The 13,173-nt window shown below is 40.6% G+C and overlaps 1 protein-coding gene across 1 annotated transcript in view; it reads left to right on the top strand.

Annotated features, from left to right (window-relative positions):
- The window catches only part of TMTC2 (transmembrane O-mannosyltransferase targeting cadherins 2), a 195,942-nt gene that overhangs the window by 99,693 nt on the left and 83,076 nt on the right, over nt 1–13,173 (top strand). The window contains exon 3 of the mRNA XM_083699166.1: nt 10,174–11,002. Coding sequence (XP_083555292.1) covers nt 10,174–11,002 — 829 coding nt within the window. The remainder of the gene's footprint in view (nt 1–10,173; nt 11,003–13,173) is intronic.

Genomic DNA, 13,173 nt, shown 5'->3' with positions numbered 1-13,173 from the left:
TTACCCCACTGTTCATCTAAAAAAATCCCTCTCCAGTAGCTTACAGCAATCAGTAAAATACAGTCTAAAAGACATTGCACAATAGGAGAAGGATTTGGGAGGAAGAAAGGAGCAAACCAGCAGGGAGGGGAGAAGGAAGCTCCATGCTGTTGCTCCTACTCTGACCAAATGATGGGACTAGGGTGGTCTCCCCACCCACTCATCATGATCTTCTTGGGAGGGAGCCTCTCAAGCACATGACAGAGGCTTTGCAGTCCCATGTCATTTACAATCCTAACAAGCAATTCAGGGTGTGAGTGACAACATATTTTATAAGCAGGCTTCTGTAAGCCTGAACGTTAGAACTGGGGATCAACAACACTGGCTTCCATTTTTTTCTGCACATTGAAAATATTGACTGATCTAGACCAGTTGACAGCAAACTTTTTCAGCAGGGGGCTGGTCCACTGTCCCTCAGACCTTGTGGGGGGCTGGACTATATTTTGGAGAAAAAATGAACAAATTCCTATGCCCCACAAATAACCCAGAGATGCGTTTTAAATAAAAGCACAAATTCTACTCATGTAAAAACACCAGGCAGGCCCCACAAACAACCTAGAGATGCATTTTAAATAAGAGAACACATTCTACTCATGTAAAAACACAGATTCCCAGATCGTCTGTGGGCCGGATTTAGAAGGCCATTGGGCTGGATCCGGCCCCCCCCCCGGCCTCAGTTTGCCTACCCATGATCTAGACTCTGCCCCATTGCTGTCAGCTGCCAGCCTTCATTTTGCCTTGGAGCGCTGCAGGTCCCTTAACACTTTGAAGGTGTGAGCTTGAGGTATTCTGTTCAGTAAACTTTGCCCTGTTTCTTCTGGTATATGTAAATCTGGCACCAGCCTGCTTTTCTAAGACACAAAAGGGCTTTTACTTCAGCTGAAACCCAGCAAGGTGGGCATACATGTAACATAATATATCCTCTTCATATTTAGGGTGCTTTTAGTCTCTTCAAGAAGGTCTTTCACTCATTAAGGAGTTTCTATTATGATAACTTTGAGAGGAGGCTGCAGTCCTCAGCCTTCCCACTGAGTTGAAGTCTCATTATAAATTGTCTCTTTATGTTTCCAAAATGCTGGGTTCCCAAGCTTAGCTCATTAATGAGACAGGAATGTATTTCATAATGGCTGGCTTGTTGCACCAGAACCACACAGAGTAAAAAAGAATGTTACAGTTTAATTCATTGGTGCTGGAAACACATTTGCACTTCAGCAAGCCTGCTAAAGAGAACGAGATGAAGATTGATTCCAACTCTCCCCCCTCCAAAAATGAAATTCAGTTACTTTTGTTTTTCCTGTGTCTCATCTGTATATCTACGTTTTTTAAAAAGTTTCCTTTTGACAAAATACATAGGAATTATTACTTTAAAAAACAACAACTCAGTGAAACTGAACTTTGTTTGAAGAATATGCTGTTTTTGAAACAGAAGGAAAAAAGAATGCTTTCAGCCACAAAGACCAAATTGCTTCACAGCTAAAACTGGTTCAGCCATAGTCTGCTCCCTGGCGGGAATGGCTAAATCTCTTACTTTAAAGCTAAACAAGATTACTCCAAAAGCTGGCATTCAAATAGCTTTTTGCGTAATGGCATAATAGGTTAGGGGTTCCTACAGTCTCCAGTGCAGAATCAACAATTGAACTCTTTAGGTGCTTAACTTTCTAGAAGTTTACTTTAGAATTAGCTTGCCTTTAGAAGGCAAAAGACTGCTAAGTATTTGATTTCCTGACATTAGTTTAACAAAGAAGTCAGCATGTCAGCTACAATACCATGAAATGGAATAAGCATTTCCTGTTCTATTCTCTCCACAAAGATCTCTGTCCCCCCTTCCTTTCACTTGATTGAGGCTACCATTTATCAGTTGTTAAGTTTCTGATACCTTTGTATGCTGAGGATCTAACGACTATATTAAGAATGTTAAAATGTTTTGATCTATATAAGAGATTCAGAAGTATATCAAAAGAATTTCATGTCATTTTATAATTTCTTAAGTCTTATAACAACATGCATTTAACAAATCTTCAGCTTTGGGAGGACTCTTCCTACCTCATGTCCAGCCCATCAAATTATTGTATTACATTTGTGGTAATTTACTGTTGCTTGAAGATTTTGCACCTTTTAATACTGAGCTTGCTGATAAATGGAGTAAAGATACTCATTACCCATAGCAAGAAAATGGTACTTGCTGCACATAATTTTAATTTGTTCCTTTCATTCTTCTTCTAATGGTGCTCCATTCCAATTGCCACTTAGTAGAATACATAGAAAGTTAATGAAAAAGCCAAACTCCAAAGCAGGAGAGTCAGAGAAAGAGAGAGAGAGAGAGAGAGAGGGAGAGGGAGGGTAAGACCAACACATGTAGTTTACATGATTTATAAGGCTAACCCTTGCTTTTTCTTACACTTGGGGTGTGCACATCATTGCTCCCACATGGGAGAAGCAACATTTCATCTGGGATACCCACTCTCTGGAACTTATCGTACAAGTTTTGTGCCTCAAAAAGGAAGGTGAAATCTCAGTAGCTGAGGCTCCCTGGGAATTTGGCATCAACATGGAAACTTAGATTTCTTTGAAGCTTGTTTTGTGTATGTGTGCATTATGAGCTAGGGAGGTAAGACTGGCTATTCTAAAAAGCTGCAGTCTGCTATTGGCTTATCCTTTAGCTGCAACCACCATGCATTGTTTAGCTCAGGGTTCTGTCAGTGGTTGAGGAAAAGCCTTTTCCACAGAGAATTCTCACATTTTTCGATGTGTAATATAAATTGCCTTATCCTTACCCTAGATTGTCTCAGGGGAGTAGAAGTGTTCACCAACAATGTGAAATTTATGATTCCATGAAGCTGCAGTCATGGGGGCTTCAGGCTGCCGATAATATTAATGCAAAAAAAAAAAAAAAAAAAAAAAGCCAGTAAAGGTTAATCCTAGAAGCAGCAATTTTAAAAAGAGCGTGTTGAGGATAACACTGTTTTACGAGACTGAGACGAATGATAAGCCTCAAAGAAAGGAGCTATGACAAGGCATCATACGCTAAGATGCGGGTTGATCAGCATCTGTAGCAATGCGCTTTCACAAACTGTGCCACGCCAAGAATTCAGAAACTACAAAGGTGGAAGAGATGTTTAAGGAAGGAAATGAACTCACACATCTTTAAATGCATGGAACTCTTCGAGTAGCAAACTGCAGTCTCTAATATACTGCTAATACATTGCTCATGCATCTTTGTCGCTGGGAAGCCAAGCACAGACAAAACAGGGGATCCAATACAGCCAGTGAGAAAGACACCAAAGAAAAGAAAGGCCATCAGAAAAATTGTTATTGTTCCCAATGGTTTTTGAAAACATTTATTTTTCATGGGAAAAGTTTACTAGACAAAACTTGAATACTGCAGGTAACCAAAGCAGACTGTAGTTCCAAGCAGCGCTCTCTCTCTCTCTCTCTCTCTCTCTCTCTCTCTCCCTATAGGAAATCAAGCATCCTACAGTTGCATCATAGGCAAATGAATGGGGCAGTGCCACAATAACTTTTTGGAATTAAATTTGCTGGTTTGCACGAGATGGGCATTAAATAAAAAGAGAGTTAACAGCATGTTCAGGGTACCTTTCTATAGTAAACGTGCAGTCCCATGTGCATGTACTTGAAAGTAACTCAGTGTGTTCCGTGGTGCTTACTCCTAGGTAAATTTACATCTGTTTGCAGCCAAACTTGAGCCAGAGTTAAAAATATATATTATTGGCTTGTAATAAATCCCTGGTCTGTCCCTAGTTAATATGAATAGTGCAAATAGTTGCAAGAAGTACACTCTAGATGAGAGAAAAAGCAATGTGGGCTGAAAACCATGCGCAAGTGAGCTACCAAGATCAACATGCTTCCTAACCTAGATCCCATTGCTGACTAGGCACCATGGAGCCTAGGTTTTGGTCTGTATGGTTCCTAGAGGCTGGAAGCAGCCAATCTCCATACCAGGCAAAAGAAAAGGGAGAGCACTATAACATACTATGTTGCCATCAAAATCTATCATGTGGAAACTATTTGCAGCTTCCTCTATGCGATGAAAGTAATGTGTAGGCCAGCCGTATGAAACAGTTTATCATGTCATTCCTTCCCTCTTCCTCATCTCCTCAATTCAAACATAAAAGGGGATAAATCCATAGGCAGCAGCACATAAAAAGAGGAAATATAGATAATGCTGACTCAGTTGATGACTGGCAGGTACTTCAGCTGATTGGATTCCAGTTACATCTGGATAGCTTTTTCTGTCAATCCCAGAGCCAGCTTGCTATTTATACTACAAATAGAATTCAGTATTGGATGGTTTTCCACTGCTGGATTGTTAAAGCTGCTTAGACCTTCCAGAGGCTTAATTTGGGATTAAATGACATTTTGCTCATAAAATCCATTTAGTTAATTCGCTTGCAAAGTGTGTCCCCTCCTGCAGTTTTAATGTACTACTTATTTTTTCTTCTTCTGTTTGAAATAAAACATGCTTCTTGGCTTTGGGTTTGCTTTAGCAAGGCACTATTAGGTATTAATAATACTGCAAACAAATGAAAGACTTGGCATAATCATTTGAGCACATTTTGTAACTGCTTAACTCTTTTAGCAACATTTGAACATTTCTGCCTCATTTGTGCATTTTCTATACTACAGAAAATGGCAGACAAGAATCTACTGCTGCCATAGTCCACCCAAAAGTCTGCAGTATGACCCCAGCATACAACATCTGCTGTTACATGCCATCGGATGCTTAACATAGCCTTCCCCCAATCTTGTGCCCTCCAGAAGTTATTGGATTCAAATTCCCTTAAGCCCCAGCCAGCATGGCAAATGGTCAGGAATTATGGAAGCTTGTAGCCTTTCTCAACCTTGAGTCCCCAGATGCTTTTGGCCTACAACTCCCATCATCCCTGACCACTGGTCCTGTGAGCTAGGGATCAAGGGAGTTGTAGGCCAAAAACATCTGGAGACCCAAGGTTGAGAACCACTGGAGCACATCTGAAAGGCACCAGGTAGTTTAGCACATTTAAAAACCTACTGAACAAAGCAACATATCCATCAAACAAAATATAGCTGTGCTGATATCCTAGTGCCTTCAAAAAGCAGCCCATGTAATCAGTGGCGTAGCGTGGGGGGTGCAGGGGGGGCACATCTGGGGTTAGGGTTAGAGGGCGCAAATCCACGGGTTAAGGGGCGCAAATCCACGGGTTAGGGGGCACAAATTACTTGCCTTGCCCCGGGTGCTGACAACCCACGCTACGCCACTGCATGTAATAACATCTCTCACCGTTCCTAAAACCTAGCTGCATTTTGGTTTGGAGACTCATTATTTCTACTTTTTTGGAAGCACAGCTTGCAATGTGTTTCCGTTTGCCTATGCTGTTTGCCCAGGGCACGTAGATATATAATGCTTTTGTTTGAACTTATTGTGAGTGCATGGTATCTTCCAGAGACCCTGTTTTTCTTGATTATTTTTTTAATAAATTCTAAGCACTGTACAAAATAGAAGCAACAACAGACAACTTAAACAAAACATTACAAAAATATACAGTAACATATAAAAATGTTACATTAATACAAAGTTACTATTATACATATGTAAATCAATATCAGTTCATTCTCTTTTGGACTACACCCCACTTACAGCCTCCAAACAAACTCAGCTCACCCACAAAAAAGAAGAGTTCGGCAGACATCACCCTAGTCTCTCACTAGAACCATAGCATTTTAGATTTGGAAGGGACCATGATGGTCATCTAGTCTAACCCCCTGCAATGCTGAAATCTTTTTGCCCAATGAGGGGCTCAAACCCATGACCCTGAGATTAAGTGTCTTACACTTTACTGACTGAGCTATCTAGACTTGCTTTTTATGGGCAGGCACAAGGTGGATGGCGCTTCCTCAGAATGCCCACAGCTGTGTCCTATTCAGCTGTACTCTCCACACATCGTTCCAGGTACAGCAAGTTGTTGAGTTTCCCAGGGGCTCCAAAGGATGGGAAACACCCTTGTGCACTCACAGTCCCCCCCCCCGTCCCCTCCTCTTTCTCCAGCTGCTCTATTTATGCTGGAAATGTATAGGCGTGTTACTAAAACTGTGATCTGATGGCTTTTAAAATATTTTAAGTTTAATTTTGTATAATTTTATTGGCACCTGCAGATTGCTTCTCATCCCTAAGCATTGTTAGGATGCAGTTATAAATCTAAAAACAACAACAAATATCTAGGGTATCTTCAACACCCTTTTGATTTATACTTTTTTGTGTACACAGTAGTAATATATGAAGACCCCTTAGAATTTATATGATTAAAATGTTGACACGTTGCTGAAGAATACATTTTCGAATACCTCTTTAGTATGAATAACAAATGGAGAATGATCCTTGATGTCCATGGCTCTCTCCACCACCAGATGTCAAGTGGATATTGTATGCAGTTACCTTTAGATGCATGAAGCTGAGGTTGCTGAGAGCTTTAGAAACTATAAAAAAACCACTGTGGGTACTCTGAACCACTTTAATAAAGTCCAAGTGACCCAGCTCTTCAGGAAGTGACTTACCTTCTATAGTCTGTGCAAACAAAAAATTCTGAACATTTGTGTAATGCAGCCCAATTTATATTGGTTGAAGGCATTTATGTTCTTTTGAGATGTATGGAAGGTTATATTTATTTATAAATGCCGGCATATACACCTCTTTGTAATGTGAGAATAGTCTTGTGTGTTGTTGAACCTTTTCTTGCTGCGTGCCATGCTTTCAGAACTTCAGAGTGTCTTCTTTGATGTTTGTTCCTAAAAGGATAAGGAAAGGGCAGAGGGAAATAATGTTTGCCTTCTGGAAACACCATATGTCACTGGATAAATGAGGACTTCACATTGACAAGGGCTACAGTGTGGGATAATCTGCTGCGGAATTTAATTCAGCAGTATTTATGGTAGAGGTGTGCAGTCGGAATCTGAGCAAAAGTATTGCATCATGCAATATATGGATTGGTTGGGTTTGGTGAATGTGCAAGACGATTCACTGATTGAAATGCCACACATGATCGCTGTGCTTTTAATCAGATCTTTGGAAGAAAACCCCCCTGTGCACATTCGTTTTCTTTCCCAGAGGAAAATTATAGCTGATGAAGGGTTAGAGGATTTATGAGGGTGCCAAAGCATATGGCAGATGGGCTGGATTAGGACTCGGGAGTACAGTAATCCAAATCCTTGTTGCCAAGTATTATAAAGAACTCTGCCTCCTGCTGGGCTCTTCTAAATTTATAGCCTAAAAAGCAAGGGCTGCAGATACCGAAAATAAAAGTACTGTTTATAGAGCTGTTCCCTAAATTAATGTCTGGATAAACAACTCTTTTGGCTTTTCCACTCCAATCATTATCCTACCCTCACTGAAATTTATTACAAAGCACCATGTTATGAGCTACTAAGAGTGGTGATGTGTTTGTAGGTTGTGTTTGGAAATGGTTTGAGATACGCACTGCCCACAATATTAGGTTTGACACTTCATAAAGCAGCTTGTTTTGATGTGAAGGCTGTCTTGATTAAGATCAGTGTCTTCCTGAGTCTGCATCATTCTTTGGCCCATCTCCACCCTAAAATCACCATTGGAATTTGTTTTTTTAAGGCTATGACTTTCATTCTTTTTGACAGAAGTGGATGAAATTTGCTTCCTCGGTCATGTGGCTGGAAACAGTCCCACAAATCTACAATCCTATATTGTGAAGCATCAGGGAAAAGCATATAATAAAGGGATTCAACCTAAGCATTAGTCAAGGGTGCCAACTTAAATTTAAAAAAATTGAGGGGTGGGGGGGAAGTAAGCCCTGCCCCACATAATCAACCACATGACTTGGCACACATAAACATCATTTAGAAGACATCAGGGGAGTTTTTAATGTGTGACATTTTAATGTATTCTTAATCTTTGTTGGAAGCAGCTCAGAGTGGCTGGGAAAACCCAGCCAGATGGGCGGGGTACAAATAATAAATTATTGTTGTTGTTGTTGTTGTTGTTGTTGTTATTTATTTGAATGGCAATGCCCATTAATTTTGGCAGGGTTCTAGAGCCCTTACGCCTCCTTCCCAAAGCTGGGCAAGTGCTTGCAGAACTTTGGGAAGTAGGTGAGAGGGTTCTAAGACCCTGCCAGAGCCCTCCTCACTCCTTCTCAAAGCCAAGAAAGGCACCCTCCACCTTGTGGGGTCTGGTTCCTGGGGTTCCAGGCTTTCCAGGTTTTGTGTATATCCCTGGATCCTCAGAACCAAGCCCTGTATAGCCGAAGGAGCATCTCCACCCCCATCGCCCAGCCCAGACACTGAGACCCAGCTATGGGGGCCTTCTGGCAGTTCCCCCACTGCAAGAAGTGAAGTTACAGGGAACCTGCCCTGTGGAATGCCCTTCCATCAAATGTAAAACAGATAAATAACTATATGACTTTTAGAAGACATCTGAATGCAGCACAGTATTGGGAAGTTTTTAAATGGTTTATGTTTTATTACATTTTTAATATTTTGTTGGGAGCCTCCCAGAGTGGCTAGGGCAGCCCAGCCAGATGGGCGGCATATAAATAATAAAATGATTATTATTATTACTTGTATTGGTTTCAATAGCTCCTTAGTATGTTCAGAATTCTCCGTCCCCGCTCCCCAAACTCACAACTTTCTGCACTTTCCTGACTTTTAGAAGAGCTTTTCTCAAGCAACATATGCCCTGCTGTTAGGGAAGGCAACTTTGTCACATGCTTCCTGCCACCTTCACGCTTACAATGTTGGACTTGAAACTGCTTCTCTCTAGTTTTGCTACAGTTCTACAGTACGGTGCATGCTGGAAAATGTGATATTCCTAGTTTCAGTATTGCATAAAATGGTCAATCACAGATGCACGTGTAACTTTTGCTAGTGCTGGCAGTAGGGGTACCAACGCATCTTTTGAGTTGTGGTTTCTTGGTAATTTTGCTAATTGTACTCTGTATTGATTCCACAAGATATACTGTAGCAGCATATTCTAAAATATGCTGATTGTCATAGTTTTCTCTTTCACAGTCTTCATTTAAGAATCTTGTGAGAGAAGCAGAAATTCTTAAGCATGGTGTATTTATGCATACTTTGTGGCTCATAACATTATCTTGTGTTATGGTTGGCATGCTAGAGATTATTAGGAAGGCTTCCAATCTAAAACTATGGAAAGCTCAGTGAACACCTAAGCAATATGCAAGCACTGAGGATGATGCCGGGGGTGGGGGGGAGGATGGTAAAGCAATTTCTGCAATTTCAGATGCCAGAAAAACCACACGCAGAAACCAAATAATTGACCAAGATATGAATATGATGAGCAGTTCAAGCAAATGTCAAGCTATTACTGCCTACCATAAATAAACTAAAGGCATGCTTTAAAGTGCACTTGTTGTAGCTAGTTTGCTCATGTCTTTGACCTTTGGACCCCGCATAGCAGCTCAGTATAGCTGAAATTGCTATTTTGAATGGAGCTCCAGATCGTCCCTGGAGGGAAAAAGAAATGGAAGAGAGAGAGAGAGCGCGCACGCACTATGGGAAGGATTCTGGAAAGAAACAATTTTACCTGTCCTTTGAAAAAAAGTGTATTTGATGTCCAGGCCAAAGCAGAGACTGGAGTTAATGAATGGGAAAGGAGCGACAGATTTTCAGTATGCTGATTGCAACTGTATTATTACAAGTGTGAGTTTAGATTGCTGCTTGTGCAATTGAAATTCTGGTAGCTTCTTTGTGTAAGGCAAAAAGCAGATTAAGCAAAGTGTGATGAAATCACATGGCCATCTCATGCACATGCCAGATGCTCACATGCAGAATCAAATCATGCAAGTGGCCTAATTGCACACACACACACACACACACACACACAAACACACCCTGCAAAAAAGGTGGAAAATTTGCAAGATAAGGCAGTATTTCTATTTTTATAACAGTGTAGCTTCTGGCTTACAACAAAACCTTAGTGATGGACAAGCAACTCTATAAAAGCATTTAGACATAGTAGATTGTACTGGAAAAACTTGTAGGACTGTATAGTTTCTTTAGGTAAGGTTTTTAAAAGCTCACAGAAGCAACTTCAGAATCCCCAAAACCAAAATATGAATGTAATTTTATTTATTGTTCTTTTTTCCCTTTCAGCGGAAGAATTTACCCCTTCTTTTGAGCATTGGTTTATTGATCTTCTGGGGAGCTTTGCTACTAGGTCTTCGCTTTTATTGGATGGGGAACAAACCTCCCAGCTTTTCCAACTCTGACAACCCAGCAGCTGACTCGGAGAGTTTTCTAACACGAACCTTGACCTTTTTTTACCTGCCAACCAAAAATCTTTGGCTATTGCTGTGCCCGGACACTCTTAGCTTTGATTGGTCCATGGATGCTGTGCCTCTTCTCAAAACAGTCAGTGACTGGAGGAACCTACACACAGTGGCCTTTTATGCTGGACTTCTCCTCCTTGCTTACACTGGTTTGAAAAGCTCCAGGAAAGAGAGAGAATGCAATGGGAAAAACGTAACAAATGGCAAGCAGAACACCAATGGCCATAACTGCCTATCAGAAATGGAGTATAAAAGCTTGGAGTTGAAGCCCAGCTTTGTATCTAAAGAAGAAAACGGCATTAACAAACATTTGCCGCAGAGACCGCAACTCCCCTCAACTGAGAATATTGTAGTTCTGTCTCTGTCCTTATTAATTGTGCCCTTTATTCCGGCCACAAACTTTTTTTTCTATGTAGGCTTTGTGATAGCAGAGCGTGTCTTGTATATACCTAGTATGGGCTTCTGCCTGCTGATCACTGTGGGCACCCGGGCCCTCTACATCAAAGCCCAAAAGCGCTTTCTGAAGAACTTGATTTTTTTTGCCACAGCTGCATTAATATTTTTCTATGGACTCAAGACTTTTGTCAGGAATGGGGACTGGCAGAATGAAGAGATGCTGTATAAGTCAGGGATAAAAGTAAATCCAGCTAAAGGTAATGTTCTCTATTTTGTTTTGTTATGTTAAAAAAAAATTCCACTGTCTATAATTCTGTTTTCTCTTTCTGGATTGAACACTTAGGATATGGATCCTACATGTGCATTTATGAACAGTTTAAATGCACAGGTCGCAGGGGTCAGCAAACTTTTTCAGCAGGGGGCCGGTCCACTGTCCCTCAGACCTTGTGGGGGCCAGACTATATTTTGGGGAAAAAATGAATGAATTCCTGTGCTCCACAAATAACCCAGAGATGCATTTTAAATAAAAACACACATTCTACTCATGTAAAAACACCAGGCAAGCCCCACAAATAACCCAGAGATACATTTTAAATAAAAGGACACATTCTACTCATGTAAAAACACGCTGATTCCTGAACCTTCCGCTGGCTGGATTTAGAAGGCGATTGGGCCGGATCCAGCCCCCAGGCCTTAGTTTGCCTACCCATGCACTAGTGTATAGTAGTATACCATACAAATAGTACAGTCATATAGAATATAGATTTGTTTTGATTCCATATTAAGAGGAATCATTTTAGCATGCAGTAAAAACAACCACAAAAATGTTTTGCAAACATTTCACATATTTAACAAACTATGCTATAATGAATTGTTACTTAATAAGCAATACAGACAGGCCCCAGTTTACACACTTTCAATATGTGCACGGCCGTTTATACATGCCTTGCACTGAACCTGGAAGGATAGGGTTGGGCAGAATGGAGGCGGAACAGGGTGTTTGCAGGCATTTTCAATGGGTTTTGATTATATGCAATTTCATTGATGCACATGGTTCCTTGGAACATAACCCCCATGTAATCCTCTGCCTGTATGAACATGTTTTAACTTTGTCTCTGATTCAGATATTTGAATCTATTTCCACAAGCGAAGAAAAGTTTGGTAATTAGTGGGGTCTCTAAAACCTGCGGATCAGATCAACTCCCCCCCCCTTTCTTGTTTTCCTTTGATTTTGGCCAAACTTGAAACTTGAAAAAGACAGCCAACATAGATATTTAATATTAGTGCTACTGTCCTTTTGACATTTATAATGAAACATCAGTATTGTTACATAAACAGTGTGATTTATTCTCAGCTTCCCTGATGAAACATCTCTCTGTTGCATTTTCCAGGTATTTGAAATGTTAGGAAAATCTAACCTGTTAATAGCTGCATATCTGAATGAACAGCCTGTCTTTGTTTCACATGGTGTGTGGCCGCAGCAGTGCACCTGGGAAATTTAGGTTAGATTTAAGCAAATTCAAAATGGCTTGTATGTAAGAAACAGTATTATTTTCAAGCATACTGCAGGACTTGGATCTGCTGATTGCCATTTGTAGTGAAGCAAGCTACATTTAGCAATAAAGTTTTATAAATTGCAGCTTAAAAATGCAGACTAGGGGTGGGGAAAGGGGTGCTGAGGTGCATAGTGGTATTATCCAGTTGTAAATAATGGTCCAGTATTTCAGAAACAAATAGGTGGGGAGCAAAGGTTGCCTTCCTTTGATGGTTACAGATAGGTAGCTGTGTTGGTCTGCCATAGTCAAAACAAAACAAAATTCCTTCCAGTAGCACCTTAAAGACCAACTAAGTCAGTTCTTGGTATGAGCTTTCGTGTGCATGCACACTTCTTCAGATACGTTAAGAGTCGTCAACAGGCTCATCACAGCTATCTGCCAACCACCCATTCCCACCACCCTTCTGAGTAATACCCCTCCCCACCTTCTCACTATATAGAAGGGTCTGGAAACTAGGTATCTGAAGATGTGTGCATGCACACGAAAGCTCATACCAAGAACTGACTTAGTTGGTCTTTAAGGTGCTACTGGAAGGAATTTTTTTTTGTTTTTCCTTTGATGGTAAGAGGCTTTCTGTTGGAACCTTTGGGTTCAACCCATAATGTTTAGAACGTTTATCCCCTATAGAAGAACTTCAGACCTCTGTATTAGTTATCTGGCAACATTACTCATCACATTGGATAGAATCATAAAATTATCTGGCACTCCTGAAACTACAGTTACATAGCAAAATATGAGACAGATCAGATTCAATGATGTTCATAGAGGCTACCAAAACTTGGAAAAGTTCTCTTCTCTTTAGCTCTTTCACATCCCTAGTCACACTTCTTCATATCTACTTCCTGTGGTTCCATTATTATAGCAGTGGAAAC

The sequence above is a fragment of the Podarcis gaigeae genome, assembly GCF_964106915.1.
Source record: "Podarcis gaigeae genome assembly, chromosome: 10".
NCBI classification, from domain to species: domain Eukaryota; kingdom Metazoa; phylum Chordata; class Lepidosauria; order Squamata; family Lacertidae; genus Podarcis; species Podarcis gaigeae.
This window is presented reverse-complemented; position numbering and strand designations above follow the sequence as displayed.